A 14,202-nucleotide genomic window follows, 5' to 3' on the forward strand; every position below is an offset into this window, starting at 1 on the left:
TTAAAATCTGGCCTTAAGCCACCCACAGCTGAATTACTCACTCCTAAAAGGAGCTGCGTGACTTGTCCCCATTTCCTCACTTCCTCTGTCCCAGTATTAATAAGACTCATCCTTCACTTCTGTGCTGTTCCTTAGAGACCACAGGCCACGTCCATGTGCAATTTCTCATTTCATTCTGATAACCAAGAGGACAGGCAAATCATTCTCTGTTTGCCTCTCTCTGTCCTGTGTCAAGGGGAGAAGCCAGTCTGCATCCCCCACCTCTACAGGCACCCTCTCCTTCACTTGTCTCCATCACCCACCCCTCCGTTTTATGTGTCTTTATCTTTATGATTCCACAGTTTCCTTCCTCTGACTCTTTTTTCTCCTCAAACCCAGTACTATTCCTTCTCTTGCTTTTACTAACAAATTTCTTCCTTTCTTTCTATACCCAAGTCCTCACTTCCCATTTATTATTCTTATGTTTGAGTCTCACACTCTCATAAAGCCATTCTCCCTGATATCACCAATTACCTTTTCCTTGTCAAGCTGACAGCTCCTTATGGTATTTATCCAATGGACACTTCTACCTTGGTAGTGTGGCCGTGGACTCAATCCTTTTAAAATCCTCTTCTCTTAGTACTCTGGTTTTCCTTCTTTCACTGACTTACCTTTCCATGGTCTTTGCTGACGTTTTAGAAACCCAGTAAATGGTTGAGTACCTTCCCTTTCTCCCCTTCACATGGGCTGGGTGGTATCAGCTTCTCCATCACTTATAGCTAGTCTTGTACATGATTCTGACATTTCTCTCTTTCTCATTCATATCTCCTCCTGAGTGCAACCCTATATCTAACTACCCTCTGGAAATCTTCTGTTGAATGTCTAACAAGCTCCTCAAAGTCAACCAGAATCTGTGCCCAAGAACTGCTTTTTTTTCTTCTGTGCCCACCGTCTTGATAATGACAAGAGTAGAAAGCAGAGAAACCTAACACAGCCACTTTTATCCTGATGTCCACATGGTTCCCACAATCTCTCCATTCTGACTTCTATAACCCTCTCTTGCATTGGTCATATTCCTTTTATCCTTGCTCCTTTTGCCTTATCTTTCCCTGATTTCATTGCCTGGTTTTCCTGAGTCCCTTAAGTCCATCCTACACACTACCATCAGAGATATGCTCTCTGAAAAAAACAAATGCTACTCCCTGATTTTAAATCTCTTGAATACCTCCCAACTCATGTGAGGATGAAGTTCAAATGCCTAGTTAGATATAAGAGCTTACCTGATCTGTCCTCACTTGCCTTTCACTTCAGCTCACCTCTCATCCTCTGCTTTTCTCAACTGTGTGCAATTATTGGAATGTAGAGTTGGATCTGTTAGCTTTTGTTATGTAACAAACAGCACCAATACTTAGTGACTTAAAACAAAATTCATTTGCTTAGGTCATGATTTTCTGGATCAGCAATTTGGGCTGGCTCAGCCAGATCATTTTTCTGGTCTTGGATGGAATCAGTGATTGATCTTACCTATAAGCAGATGCTGAGAGATGGCTGGAGGTCAACCAGGGTCCTGGAGACATCTGTAATATGTGTCTTTCATATCTGGCCTTTTTCAAATTTTGAAAAGTCTCTCAAAGCCTAAGCTCTGAATTGGAACATCATTTCCACCAAATTTTATTGGTCAAAGCATGAGATCAGCCCAGATTCAGGAGGTGGCCAGTCACGACCTGTTGATGGGAGGAGCTGCAGAGTCATTTCAACAGTATGGATAAGGAAGGGGAAGAATTGTGGCCATTTTTGTAACCTTTCGTCGCCATGCTCTCCCCTTTCCTTTTCTGCCTGGTTAATGCCTACTTTGAGTAAACCTTATTCTGGGAAGAAGGAGACACCTCTTCTCATATGGCCCCTTTATTTTTAATATTATAGGCTGTATTACATAATATTCTAACTGCCTTTTCTTTTGGCTATCTATACAACTAGAATCTGTGCATCTTGAGTTCAGAACCCTTCTTTTTCTCTCTTTGTACCCCAGAATCAAAAGGGTGCCTATCACACAATCAGTCCTTAGAATTGCATTATACTTTTTCAAATAGATCAGTCAAAATCCCCTAGGAAGGATGTGCATTAAGATGTAAATCTAGGGCTTTTATACTCGGGTAAATTTGGTTTTAATCCCAGTTACCAGCACATGTACCCTCATTAGTGAGAAAATCTCTGTGAGCATCAGTTTCCTACCTATAAACTTACATACTAATAATAACCATTCCATAGAGTTTTCCATAGAGGATGAATTGAGATAACACATATAATGCTCTTAGCCCAGTGTCTGCCATACTAAGTGCTCAAAAATTGCTTGTTAAATAGTACATTAGTTTCCTAGGGATGCTGCTACAAAGTACTGCACAATGGGCGGCTTAAAACAAAAGAAATGTATTTTCTCACCATTCTGGAGGCCATGAATCAGGAATCAACTTGTTCGTGGAGCCCTAGCTCCTCTGAAGCCTCCAGGGAAGAATTTAGTCCATGTCTCTCTCTTCTGTAGTTTTCAGCAGTCCTTGGCATTCCTTGACTTACAGATGTATCACTCCAATCTCTGCCTCTGTTCTTAGTTGGGGTTTTTCCCTGTGTGTCTTCACGTGGTCTTCTTAGGGCCCATCCTAATCCAGTAAGACCTTGTCTTAACTAATTATATCTGCAACAACCTGTTTCCAAATAAAGCCACATTCTTTGGTAACTAGGGTTACAATTTCAACAGGTCATATTGAGGGACGCAATTCAACCCACAGTGGTTGGTTTCGTAGTAATAGTAAGTAGAATCATGGTTACCCTGTGCATGAATCATGCACATCTTCACTTTCTCCTCCCAGCCTGACCCCAGATGAGCCTGGACCATCCTCTCCTCTTTCCGCCATGCCCTAGGTCAATGTAATGTAGGTTAAGCTGTTTATTTCCCCACCCCCCAACCTGCTCCATTCCACAGTTCTCCATATTCTATCTGGTGACTGACAGAAGGGGTCACCTTGACCCCAAACATAAAGGTTCAGCCACAGATATTCAAACACAAATAACCTTCTAAGCTCCCCAATTTGCTCATCTCTACTGACATTTCCTCATAGGTACAGTTGCATTTGCACAAGATGGAGTGACAGATACATACACAATTGCACCAAAATACAGTTACTCACACTAGTATATGTCTAATATCTATCTATTTTATGATTGTCAGCCAAATCAGATATTATGGCTCCTCTCTGGACCCAGTCCCACAAAAGCACATGACTTCAGAGCACAGATACATATACACATACACACACACATTCATTTTCTCTGACAGTATCAAAAGTAGATATAGCCACAAATACAGAGATAGACTTTTGCTGTCAAATACATAGTTATAGATACTCAATCACAGACAAAGACAAGCAGAGCCATGGATATAAAAACACAAAGTTATTGGTAAATACTTATTGAGGTTTCTTTCCATGAAGGAACGTAAAGGATTGGAGTAAAAGGGCAGCACTGCCCCAGGATATTCCTTTAGGGTATCCGCTGTCCAGGCCTGGGGATTCACATGGGGGCCTCTCTAAAGTCCATCACCTCCTATTCCTTCCAGACTCAGAGCCCTCTCCCCTTTCCTTAGGCATTTCAGATCCAGGGGCTGATACAGTGATGCTTATTGCCACATGTGCTGTGGGAGTAAGGGGAGGGGAGTGGCAGTTATGGGGTTAACCACTTGGTCAACTGGGAGGATATGAGAAGCAGCATTGGGAATTCAGGAAATGACTGACCACTCTGAGCACCTATGAGGGCAAAATTATCACCCATTCCTAGGCTGGAAACATACCTTCATTATAAACAATGGAAATCTTGTTTAGTGACAGTATGCTTTTTCATTACTTTAAACACATTTACACATATATTGTCATGGAGAACTGAAACCTCAGATTGCTCCATTATGGAGTTGAACCACCTATCCCTTACATTTGCACAGAACTTTAAATCTTTTCAAAGTGTTTTCCTAGACATTCTTTCATCTGAGTCACAAGACTTTTTTATGAGATTCATATATTGCACATAATTTACATATTTTCTTTTCTTTTGCCATCACCTTATAAATCAATAGAATCTTCATAGATGCTATAATCAGTTTTTTATAAATATAACCCACTCTGATTTTCACTGCTTTCCCTTTGTCCCACCTTCTTTCTTTCTTTATGCTGCTGATCTTGTTTTGTTTCGCTAAAATCATGAGACTGATGACTGATGGAAGCTTTCATAGAATTAGCCAGTCTTGCTTTTATGTTTTCTGTTTGACTTTTCTAAGTAAATTTTCCTTTAAAACAATAAATAATATATATCTATGTCTATCTCTTTACATCTAGATCTAAGTAAAGACACATATACATCTAAATATACAGATACATATACATCTAGATCCACATGTAGAGGTAGAATATACTTTTATAGGACCAGTCATGGTATGTAAATAATATTTGTCAAATGATTTTGATAGGGACCTTTTTCTCAACTTTGAGATGTTTACTTTCGTTGATGCACAAGATAATTTTATTTAGTATGTGGCATTAAATGAGATTGTTGTTGACAATGATACTCCATTTCCAATTGATGATCAAGCTGAGGCTTTCTCCTTATGCCTCCTTAACACTCATTAGTCCTTTCTTATCTCTCTTTTAAAGAGAGAGGGATCTCTTTCCATAGGCAACAATTTATAGCTAGAATCTAATGACATCACTTGGTCTCTCTCCAGTATGTTTATTTGTCTTCTTTCTTTTTAATGGAAAGTGATGATGGTACTTCATTTTAAATCATACTATGAAGTTTACTTTTTGAATCTCTTTAATTAATTAACAAGGCGAGTTACAGATAGGGTAAATATCATGACAGTGTTACCCTAGTGATATAAATTTGAGAAATACTACTTGGGAAGTACATGGCAAAATTAGATCATCCCTCCATATTGTCTACAAATGTCCATGATACCTGCTATAGGTTTGAACTTTGAGGATCACTTTGTCCCTATTCATTTGTGAGTATAATGACCTTGCCATCTGTGCTGGTTTAAAACTGTTGTGTACCCCCCCAGAAAAGCCATGTTCTTTAACCCTAATTCAGTATTATTGCTTGGGGTCCTTTTTTTATTGTTATTTTTTTGCATAGGCAGGCTCTGGGAATCGAACCTGGGTCTTTGGCAGGGCAGGTGAGAATTCTGCCACTGAGCCACTGTCGCACGACCCAGTTGGGATCTCTTTGATTAAGTTATTTCCATAGAGATGTGACCCACCCAATTGTGGGTGGCTTACAGGAGCCCTTTAATAGGGAACCATTTTGGGAAAGGTTTAGATCCCAAACAGCCAGAGACCTTTAGAGACACAAAAAGAAAATGCCCTTGGGGAAGCCATTTGAAGAAGCTGGGCAACAAAGCTAGCAGAAGTTGCCATCTGACTTCCCATCCGAGAAAGAAACCCCAAATGTCATTGGCCCTTTCTTATATCAAGGTACCTTTCTCTGGATGCCTTGGTTTGCACATTTTCATAGCCTTAGAACTGTAAACCTGCAACTTAATAAATTCTCTTTTTAAGAACTGTTCCATTTCTGGTATATTGTATTCCAGCAGGACTAGCAAACCAAAACACCATGTAGTGTGAGGACAGTGACTTTCATGTACAGTGAGTTCTATGGGTTCCTACTCACTCAGCAGCAATACACAAGCACTGGGGGACAAATAAATCAAGACTGACAATGTGAATAGAATGATTCAGAAGATAGGATTTAATAGCTAATGATAGTCATTGCGAATCACAATGACAACTTTAGTATGATTCTGACGATGTACTTGCTAACACTAATGAGGTTTGATAGAGTAAAATTAACAATGTCCAAACAGCTGATTGCTTTCATTACAAAGAAACCATATCAGAGAACAGACCGATACATCCTTTCCATGGGGGATTTTAGTCAATTGATTTTATTTTCTCTTTTAGGATATATTTAAATTTGCAAGAACTTCTCCAGTCCCAAGACAAAAGAGATCCATTGTGGTATCTCCTATTTTAATTCCAGAGAATCAGAGACAACCTTTCCCAAGAGATGTTGGCAAGGTAAGTCAGATAAATGACAAATGGCAAAAGCACAATTTTAAGAGTTGACTGTGATCGTCTTGGTGACCAGCTGGAATTGCCTTCAATTCCTTTACAATCAGAGGTCAAATGGTTTTGACAGTTAAAGAATTTAACTGGTTATTAAAAAATATGCAAGAACTTGGAAAAAAAGAATGAGGAGAAAAACTTTGAATGTCGTATTTGAAGATCTACACGGTAGATAATGATCTGAAATTATGCCTAGAGGCTGTTGGTTAGCAAATGGATTTGTTGCTTTTGTAGATGATGTTCAAGGGACCAGCCATGGAGGGCTTCTTATGATAGCAGCACATTGTTGATGTGTGGTCTTTTTATTGAGATTGTAGTTTTCGAAAATGCAGGTCTGTGAACATAATTGGGTCAGCTTTCTAGAGACTAAATTGGCTCAAGGATATTACATCATATTAACCAAATCCAGAAAATAATGTTGCATGAAGCAAAACAATTTTTTTCAGGAAGAAGTATTCACTATTAAATGTGCAGAAATATGGATATTGCCTCCTCAATATGTCCTGCCCTTTAATAGGAAATTCTCCATGGAGAATCAAATTATAACCAGATGGTATTATTGGTAAACATGGAATTTGAACAATTAACTTAATGAATGCTCTTAATGACTGCTGTTATTAAGCTAATCATTCATTCATTAAATAAATATGGAGCACTGTTATATGTCAAACTGTAAGCTTGGGACTGGATGGATATAGTTTGAACAAAGAGCCAGATCCCTGTTGCCAGAATTAATATAGTAGAGGAGGATACAGACATTTAGATAAGTAAATAAACAAGAAAATTGCAGAGATAAAAAATGACATACAGAACAGAAACAAGATAATGTGAAAGAGAGTAAATGGCAGACCTGGAGGAAAAGAGGGAGGGAACTCTTTACACAGATAGCTGGGCAGGCTGACCAGTGTTGCTGACAGTGAGCTGAGAAGGGAAGGATGAGAAAGGGCCAGTCGTGAGAAGAGTTGGTAAACTACATTCTTGGCAGAGAGAACTACACGTGCAAAGGCTTGGATATGAGAAAGAACAGAGCATAGCTGAGCAGCAGGAGCCTGGGTGACTGTATCCTATGTGCAAGCAAGGTAGAGAGTGGCAAGAGTTGGATTCAGAGAAGCCAGCAGGTCATGCAGATCCTTGAAGTCCATGGTGGGGAGTCAAGATTTCACCATAAGTGCAGTGAGGTTTCCCCAGGGGAGAGTGTGTTTACACAGATCCCTCTGGTGGTCTTGTGGAACATGACTTGTGGGGAGGGAGCAGGGTGTAGGAATAGAAGCAAAGAGCCACCTTGAAGAGGGTTTGATGATAGACTTGGCAAGAGACTATGGTTTTACAAACCTATTTCTATTGGAAAGTTAGTATTAATAACAATCCAATAGTCTGTTAGTATTTCTGATTCTTTATGATTTTTAAACTGCCATTATTCCAAGGATGCCTTTCTTTGAATAGAATCTTCCCAGAAGTTCATTATGTGGCACAGAGGGAAGCAGAACTGCTCCAAGTGGACAGGAGAAAGTGAGGCCAGTGGACCTCCTTGGACAGCTATTGCCACTGTCATGGTGACTGTGTGGATGTCCCATGATTCAGCACAACTCTGTTTGAAAATGGCTATAGCTGAGGACAACACTTGCCCAATGTTCTGAGTCCATGAGTCTGCAAGGCAATATTCCCCAAAGTTTCAGAGACCTAAGACACATCCTGGTCCTTTAGAACTCCTTTACAAGTCTAGGGTTCTCAACCCTCACTGTGCATCAGAATCACCTGGGACAATTAGAAACTACAGGTGCCAGGGCCCCATCCTCAAAGAGTTGATTCCATTGGTCATGGATTGAGATCCAAGCATCAGTATTTTGTTAAAGCTCCCAGATGATTCCTATGTGCAGCCTGGGTTGTGAACCACTGATCTAATCTGGTCCTCCTCCAAGTGACTGTGGACTTAAGCATCAGCTTCACTGGAAAACCTGTGGGAAATCTATGTTCTCAAGTCCCATTCCAGGTCTTTCGAACAAGAAGCTCTCTGGGTGAGGTCAGAATTCTGCTTTTACAAACCCTCCAGGTAATTCTGATGCATACCGAGGTTTACAGAGGATTGATCTAAAGTATTAATGCCCACCATTAATCCATACTAATATTTTTCATTATTTGAGTTGGAATTGGTGCCATTGGTATTGGTAATTGAATTGATTAATTCTATCAACCACATTGTAATAAGGAAACTCATGCACTCCAATTTGTCTGGAGAATCCCAGTTGATACTGATTGTCCTGACAAAATTATTACAGCTGTTGCTTCCTTTTAAAAGTATCCAGATTTGAGCAAAAATTATATAGTTATGCTATACATTTCTTTAATCCCACACATTCATCCTTCTGAGTACATTTGGGTACTTTTCACAAGCTTTCTTAAGGTCAATAGGTGCACAGCTAAGTAGGGACATTCTTCTGCAGTATTTCTTACTTATTACAGGTGTAAAAGGCAATTTTGTGCTCAACGTGAGGACTGCCCTTTTCTTAGCCCTCCATATACTGGCCACAAAAAATGTTTCTCTACCTGCTTTTTCTACAGAGCAGCTGCTTTTCTAAGTGTGAGTGTGAGTCTACCAAACCTCCAGATGACTTGCAGAATAACTGCATTACCTTGCAAAATCTGTATGTCCATGCTTTTTATACCTTGAAAGGGATATTTTTTTCTCTTAATAACTTTTTGTTGTTATTTATTCATTTTATTATTTTCTTCATAACTTACTTTCTTCAGTTCCACCAATAGATAACAAGCTGCATTCTGCACAGCCATGGGAAAGAATACAAGTGTCTTCCTTGCATTGCTGCGGTTGTAGGAAGAAGGGACTGGAGGCCAGAGAGCTTCCCCATATCATGCCTCTCCATGCCACCCAAACTCCCTCACTCAGGAGATGTTCAGTTTTGCAAATAATGCATGTTAGCCTTCAGTAAGGAACACTGTCTGAAGGAGAGATTCTGTGACTATAAAAGTATAAAGGTAATTACCTTAGTTTGGGTTCCCCCAAAAGCAGACTCTGAGCCAAAAATTCAAATGCAGGTAGTTTATTTAGGAGGTGAAGGTAATATAGGTAAGGAAGTGAGGAAGTGAGCAGGGACAAGGAAGGCAGGCAAGGGAGGTGTGGTCGTCAAGCCAACTACCTCCATGGGCAGCTGGAGTTTAATCCCATTGGGATGCTCTAGGAAATGGCGTGAAGCACTCATTCAAGACCAGCCTACTCACAAGGGGTGGGAGCTGGGGTATTTATACATATTGACTCCCATTAGTCCTTGGTTAAGGTGACTCTCAGGAGTGTTAAGTCCCAGCACCTCCAGCCAGCCCTGTGCCAGGCTCCTGAGGTTCTGGGTGAGCCTTCAGGCAGAGGTGCTGTTCAGCAGCTGGGAGTCTGCTGGCATGCCCTGAAAAGTGAAGTCCCAGGGATGGGGACAGGTCACTGAGGGCTTCTGCTCCACTAAACTTGCTATAAATGCATTTGCATTGTGGGCTGGGATTTCTGTCATTGTAATCGCCCATGTACCTGGCAGGGCTTCTGTCACTCGGTCATCCTCTGCTTCCATCTCATTTCCTGAACTTTCTTGTATATGGTGCCTTTGAATCCCACTGTACTTGCCTCTCTCCATTAATACATAACGGCTGCATCCCAGGAGGGAATGAAGTCTCACGAGTTCAATCCAGTTCTTGCCAACAAATGTATTTCAGTATCTTCTGGTTACAAAGCCTCATCCTAGAGGCTGGGGATTTAATGGCAAAGAAAACAGACAAGGCCTTTAACATTATAGGATTATTGAGTAATGAGAAAAAAAATCATCAGTCATTTATTATTATTTGACTGCTACCATGCTTGGTACTTTCATCTATTACGCTGAATTCCCACAATAACAACCCTATGTAGATTTTCCAACACTCCAATGAGAGTGACGAGAACTCAGAGGGAAGAAAAAACCTGTCCAAAGTCACACAGCCATTAAGTAGCTGAGGCAAGTGTTGTGGCAGCTCATTGAGATTTCAAAGTTTGTGCTCTAATGCAATATGCTCAGAGGCTGTGAAACTCAATCTGGTAGTTCTCTTCCATAGAATAAAATTTCTTGACTGACAGATGTAGTCTTCGAAGCAGCTTTAAAAATAGGTGTAATTCCTTGGAATGTAACAAAAATGAGAAGGATAGAGGGATGGATCAATGGATAGATAAATGATAAAATAAGTATGATGAAATGTTAATGGTAGAATATAATTGGTGGGTACATGGATGCTTGGTGTAAAATTTTTCCAATATCCCTTAGTGTTTGAAAATTTCATAATAAGATATTGAAAAAAATGATAATTAAATATTAAATTATCATAAAAGAGACAGGGGTTGACATGCTAGCACAAAAGCACTTTTATATGTTTCTCACTTCAAGAGGGTGAATAATAAATAATTGTCTGCTCCTAGATTTTTTTTGATGTATCGTATCATAATCTGAATTTGTTTAAAGAAAAGAGACCCCGTACGAAAGGATAAAGACATCAAAAATAAGCTGCTGTGATGAATTCTCCCTCCGTGGAGGGTTTTGCTCAGTTGGGGGCCATGCCCTTTGTGCATGACCACAGAAAGACTACAGGGATAGCTCTAAGGATGAGACAAACTATTGACTGATGCACAACTTATCTAGCTGCCAAATTGTTAATTAGTTGGGAAATAGCTAAATTACTAGAATTCTGGAGGTATTTCTCCATCATAAGAGGGAATCATATTACAACTCAGATGTTCCGTGTCGCTGCTGCTTGCTCAGCAGCTGGCTGGGAGCAAGGAGGGGGCGGATGGACCAGCAGTCTGCCAGGCAGCTCAGAACATGCCTGGCCATGGGGGAATGATTTTACCCCCCAGACCTCTGTGCTCTTTTCCATGGTACGTTCTGCCCTAGAATCTCTCAGTGTTTCAGAAGAATAGGTAAAACACACAGCGGTGAGACACGTCTGTCCCCTCCCATTTTTTGAATTCTGGAGGATCTGGAAGTGGGTACCCTAGAGGGAAATGTATAGTTTCCAACATGTGCTTTTCAGTTTTTCTCTTCTGTTTCAACGTCTATTTCAAAATTTGGGTCATAAATAATTTCTCAGTTTTGCCAACTTTTCACTGATAAATATTTGATCACGTCTTTGGAGATTTTCGGGTTTTTCGACCCAATTGATTGAGAGCAGAGGATTTTAAATCTGTGAGGCAGTATGGAGATCTTTAGGAGATGTATTTTATTCTGTTTTATATTAAGTTTGAAAGACAAGTCATTTATGAAATGCTTATTAGGGATTCTACTTTCATCACAAACCCTTTTCATCAAAACCAATGAAAGCACATTTTACTGAAAATCCTTTTTTTATACTCTCTATAAATTGGTAGAATGGGCATTTAGAAGGCCAACTTTAACCCAAGATGGAAGAAATATATAATTGGGGCATGTGCTCTCCGTAAAGGGAATCAACATAGATCATTAGATGAAATCATGAAAACCACTCGACCAGAACTCGGCTTTGATTGTGCTATGAATGGAAGTCATACACGGGCATGATATATGGCAGTTCCTAAATATTTCTCAGAGTTCCAGGCATGTAGTTTATTGGAAGTCTCCCCAATAAACCCCATTTTTCCAACTCTGCCCACCTTTGCTAATAAGTGCCAAGGGGTTCAGTGGTGCTGGAATTGAATTCATTTTACTCTATTTAATCGTTGTTAGCATTACTCTGAAAGCCCCTGGGTGCCAAGCTGCTTTCACGGGAGCTGGAGCAGAGAGCTGGAGCAGAGAGCTGAGACTGAATTCCCAGCACTCTTCCTTCTCACACTGCTTACTGATGAGTTTGCCTTGCTGCATCCTATTCTCTGATGTGTTTATTAACTGCCCCCTTTAAAATCCATTATGTCACACTCTTTATCCAGATCTAGCTACCTGCCCTTTTCTCAGAAATTTATATCCTCTTATTTTCCCTCTTTTAAGGCAGTTTTACTCAATAACTAAAACTTACCATCAGCTAGCATATGGGAGAGAACTTAGAATACTGGGGATCTAAGATGCCTAGAGGTACAGCGCTCAAAATTCTTGTTCACGGGAACATCAGAGTTTATTTCTACATTCCGCAACCTCACCCCCATGTATGTATGCCTTTCCTGACCCCACGTCTTTGACCTCTTTGATTTCCTAGGACACACCCTCTTTACCCTCACTCCGCTGAATCTGCCCTAGTTTATATTTTAAGGCTGTACTGTCCAATAGAACATATACATCATTGCAGAAAGTTCTATATCAGTGCAGTCCAATGTGGTACCTGACAACCACAGTGGCTGTTGAGCACTTGAAAGTGGCTAGTGTGACAAGGAATTGAATTTTTAATCATTTTAATTTTTAATTTAAACACTGAAACCCAATTCAGTTATTAGAAAACTTTTAAGCATGTTCGGAGCAACCCCGATATGTAAATACACATTTTCAACTTTAAATTTTATAAAGAATTCAAAATACAGATCAAATATTTCCTTAAAAATGTAACATCCAATTTGAGATATACTATAAAGAGACACATTGGATTTCAAAGACTTAGTACACTCACCAAAAAAGAATGTGAAATATTCCATTAACAATTTTTTATTTTGATTCCATATTGAAATAAACATATTTTGGATATATTGGGTTAGATAAAATATATGATTAAAATTAATCTCACAACTTTTGTTTTACTTTCTGTTTAATAAACCTACCAGAATGTTTAAAATTATTCATATGACTCATATTATATTTTATTGGACAGTACTGGCCTAAACCCTAGTTTTGATATAGTCTTCTCCATAGAATTTTTGTTTGAAATCCTTAGCGTATCATTTATACCTCTTTAGTAGTAATTTATATGTTCTGAGCTGCTAAATAGTTCCTTTTGTACTTTTCTTATCTTCCCATTAATTCATGATGACTGTAATTCATTAAGTACAGTGAGCCAGCAGAGTGCCCAACACATAAGTAAAGCTAGTATATTCTTTGACTTGAATTCTAGCCAGGTCTGCGGCTTGTCGGATAAGCCATTGACTGGTTACTGATTAATTAAAGCCATCATAGCTTGGTTTGTTGTTAGAATGGAATTAACAGACCATTATATGATCAGTCTGGATATTTCCAGCAAATTTTAATTTTCCATGATGGCAGTATGGCCACCAGATAAATTGCTTGGCAGTCAACCATTATGATGGACTGTGTGTGTCTTTGTTCACACGTGTGTGTTTGTATTTGAGTATGTCTAGAGAAAAAGAGAGAGAAAGCTGGTATTTCCAGATTTGTTCCACATGCTCAGATATTTTAATTCTTCTTAAATAAAAACACTTAAAACTCTTATCTTTTATTCACAGTTGAAGAGATTTAATTCTAACTTATTTTACTAAGTCTATTCACCATTTGCAAGTATTGCCCTTCTTCTGCAAAGTTTAATTAATGATAAAATATAATTGAGTTGTTTTGGTTCCTTGCCAAATACATATGTGTGCTGAAATACCCTCCATTGATATATATCCAGCAAATAAAGGCATCTAAGCCTGTGGAGGAAGCACTATTTTCAGCCCTGGGTTTATCATCCTTTCACTTCTCAATCTGAATGCTTCCTAGGGCTATATTGTTATGTACATTTGGCCTCAGACTGAATTTATATTTAATTATTTGTGAACATTAAAGAGCCTTGGATTTCAGTTTGAATTAGCACTCAAGGCTTGGGGGTGTTGAGGAAGTTCCAAATACAACTAGAGTCTTCAACACTTAGTAAGTGTTAGGATCTAAGCCAAGCATGGCTTTTTTTTGGTCCTGTTTAGTTCTTACAAGTAGTTATAAAGCAGACAATATCATACCCATGTCTCTGACAAGGAAACTGAAATCAGGACAGATGAGGTAATTTGCCCAAGTAACCCATTTAAAGAGGTGGGATGCTGAGATCCAAACTCAGGTCTCTTCAATGGCTAAGCAGTGATCTTTCCACCATAATGTGCATGGACACTTACATTTTCCACAGGGATTCACTGGTTGCGAAGTACACTCACATG

General features: G+C 39.4%; 1 protein-coding gene across 6 annotated transcripts in view; it reads left to right on the top strand.

Moving 5' to 3' along the window:
• The window catches only part of CDH13 (cadherin 13), a 1,150,740-nt gene that overhangs the window by 493,442 nt on the left and 643,096 nt on the right, over window positions 1-14,202 (top strand). For all 6 annotated transcript variants that reach the window (XM_077133145.1, XM_077133147.1, XM_077133146.1 and 3 more), the window contains exon 4: window positions 5,979-6,095. In XM_077133145.1, the coding sequence (XP_076989260.1) occupies window positions 5,979-6,095 (117 nt within the window). The remainder of the gene's footprint in view (window positions 1-5,978; window positions 6,096-14,202) is intronic.

This window comes from Tamandua tetradactyla, chromosome 16, assembly GCF_023851605.1.
Source record: "Tamandua tetradactyla isolate mTamTet1 chromosome 16, mTamTet1.pri, whole genome shotgun sequence".
In the NCBI taxonomy this organism is placed as follows: Eukaryota; Metazoa; Chordata; class Mammalia; order Pilosa; family Myrmecophagidae; genus Tamandua; species Tamandua tetradactyla.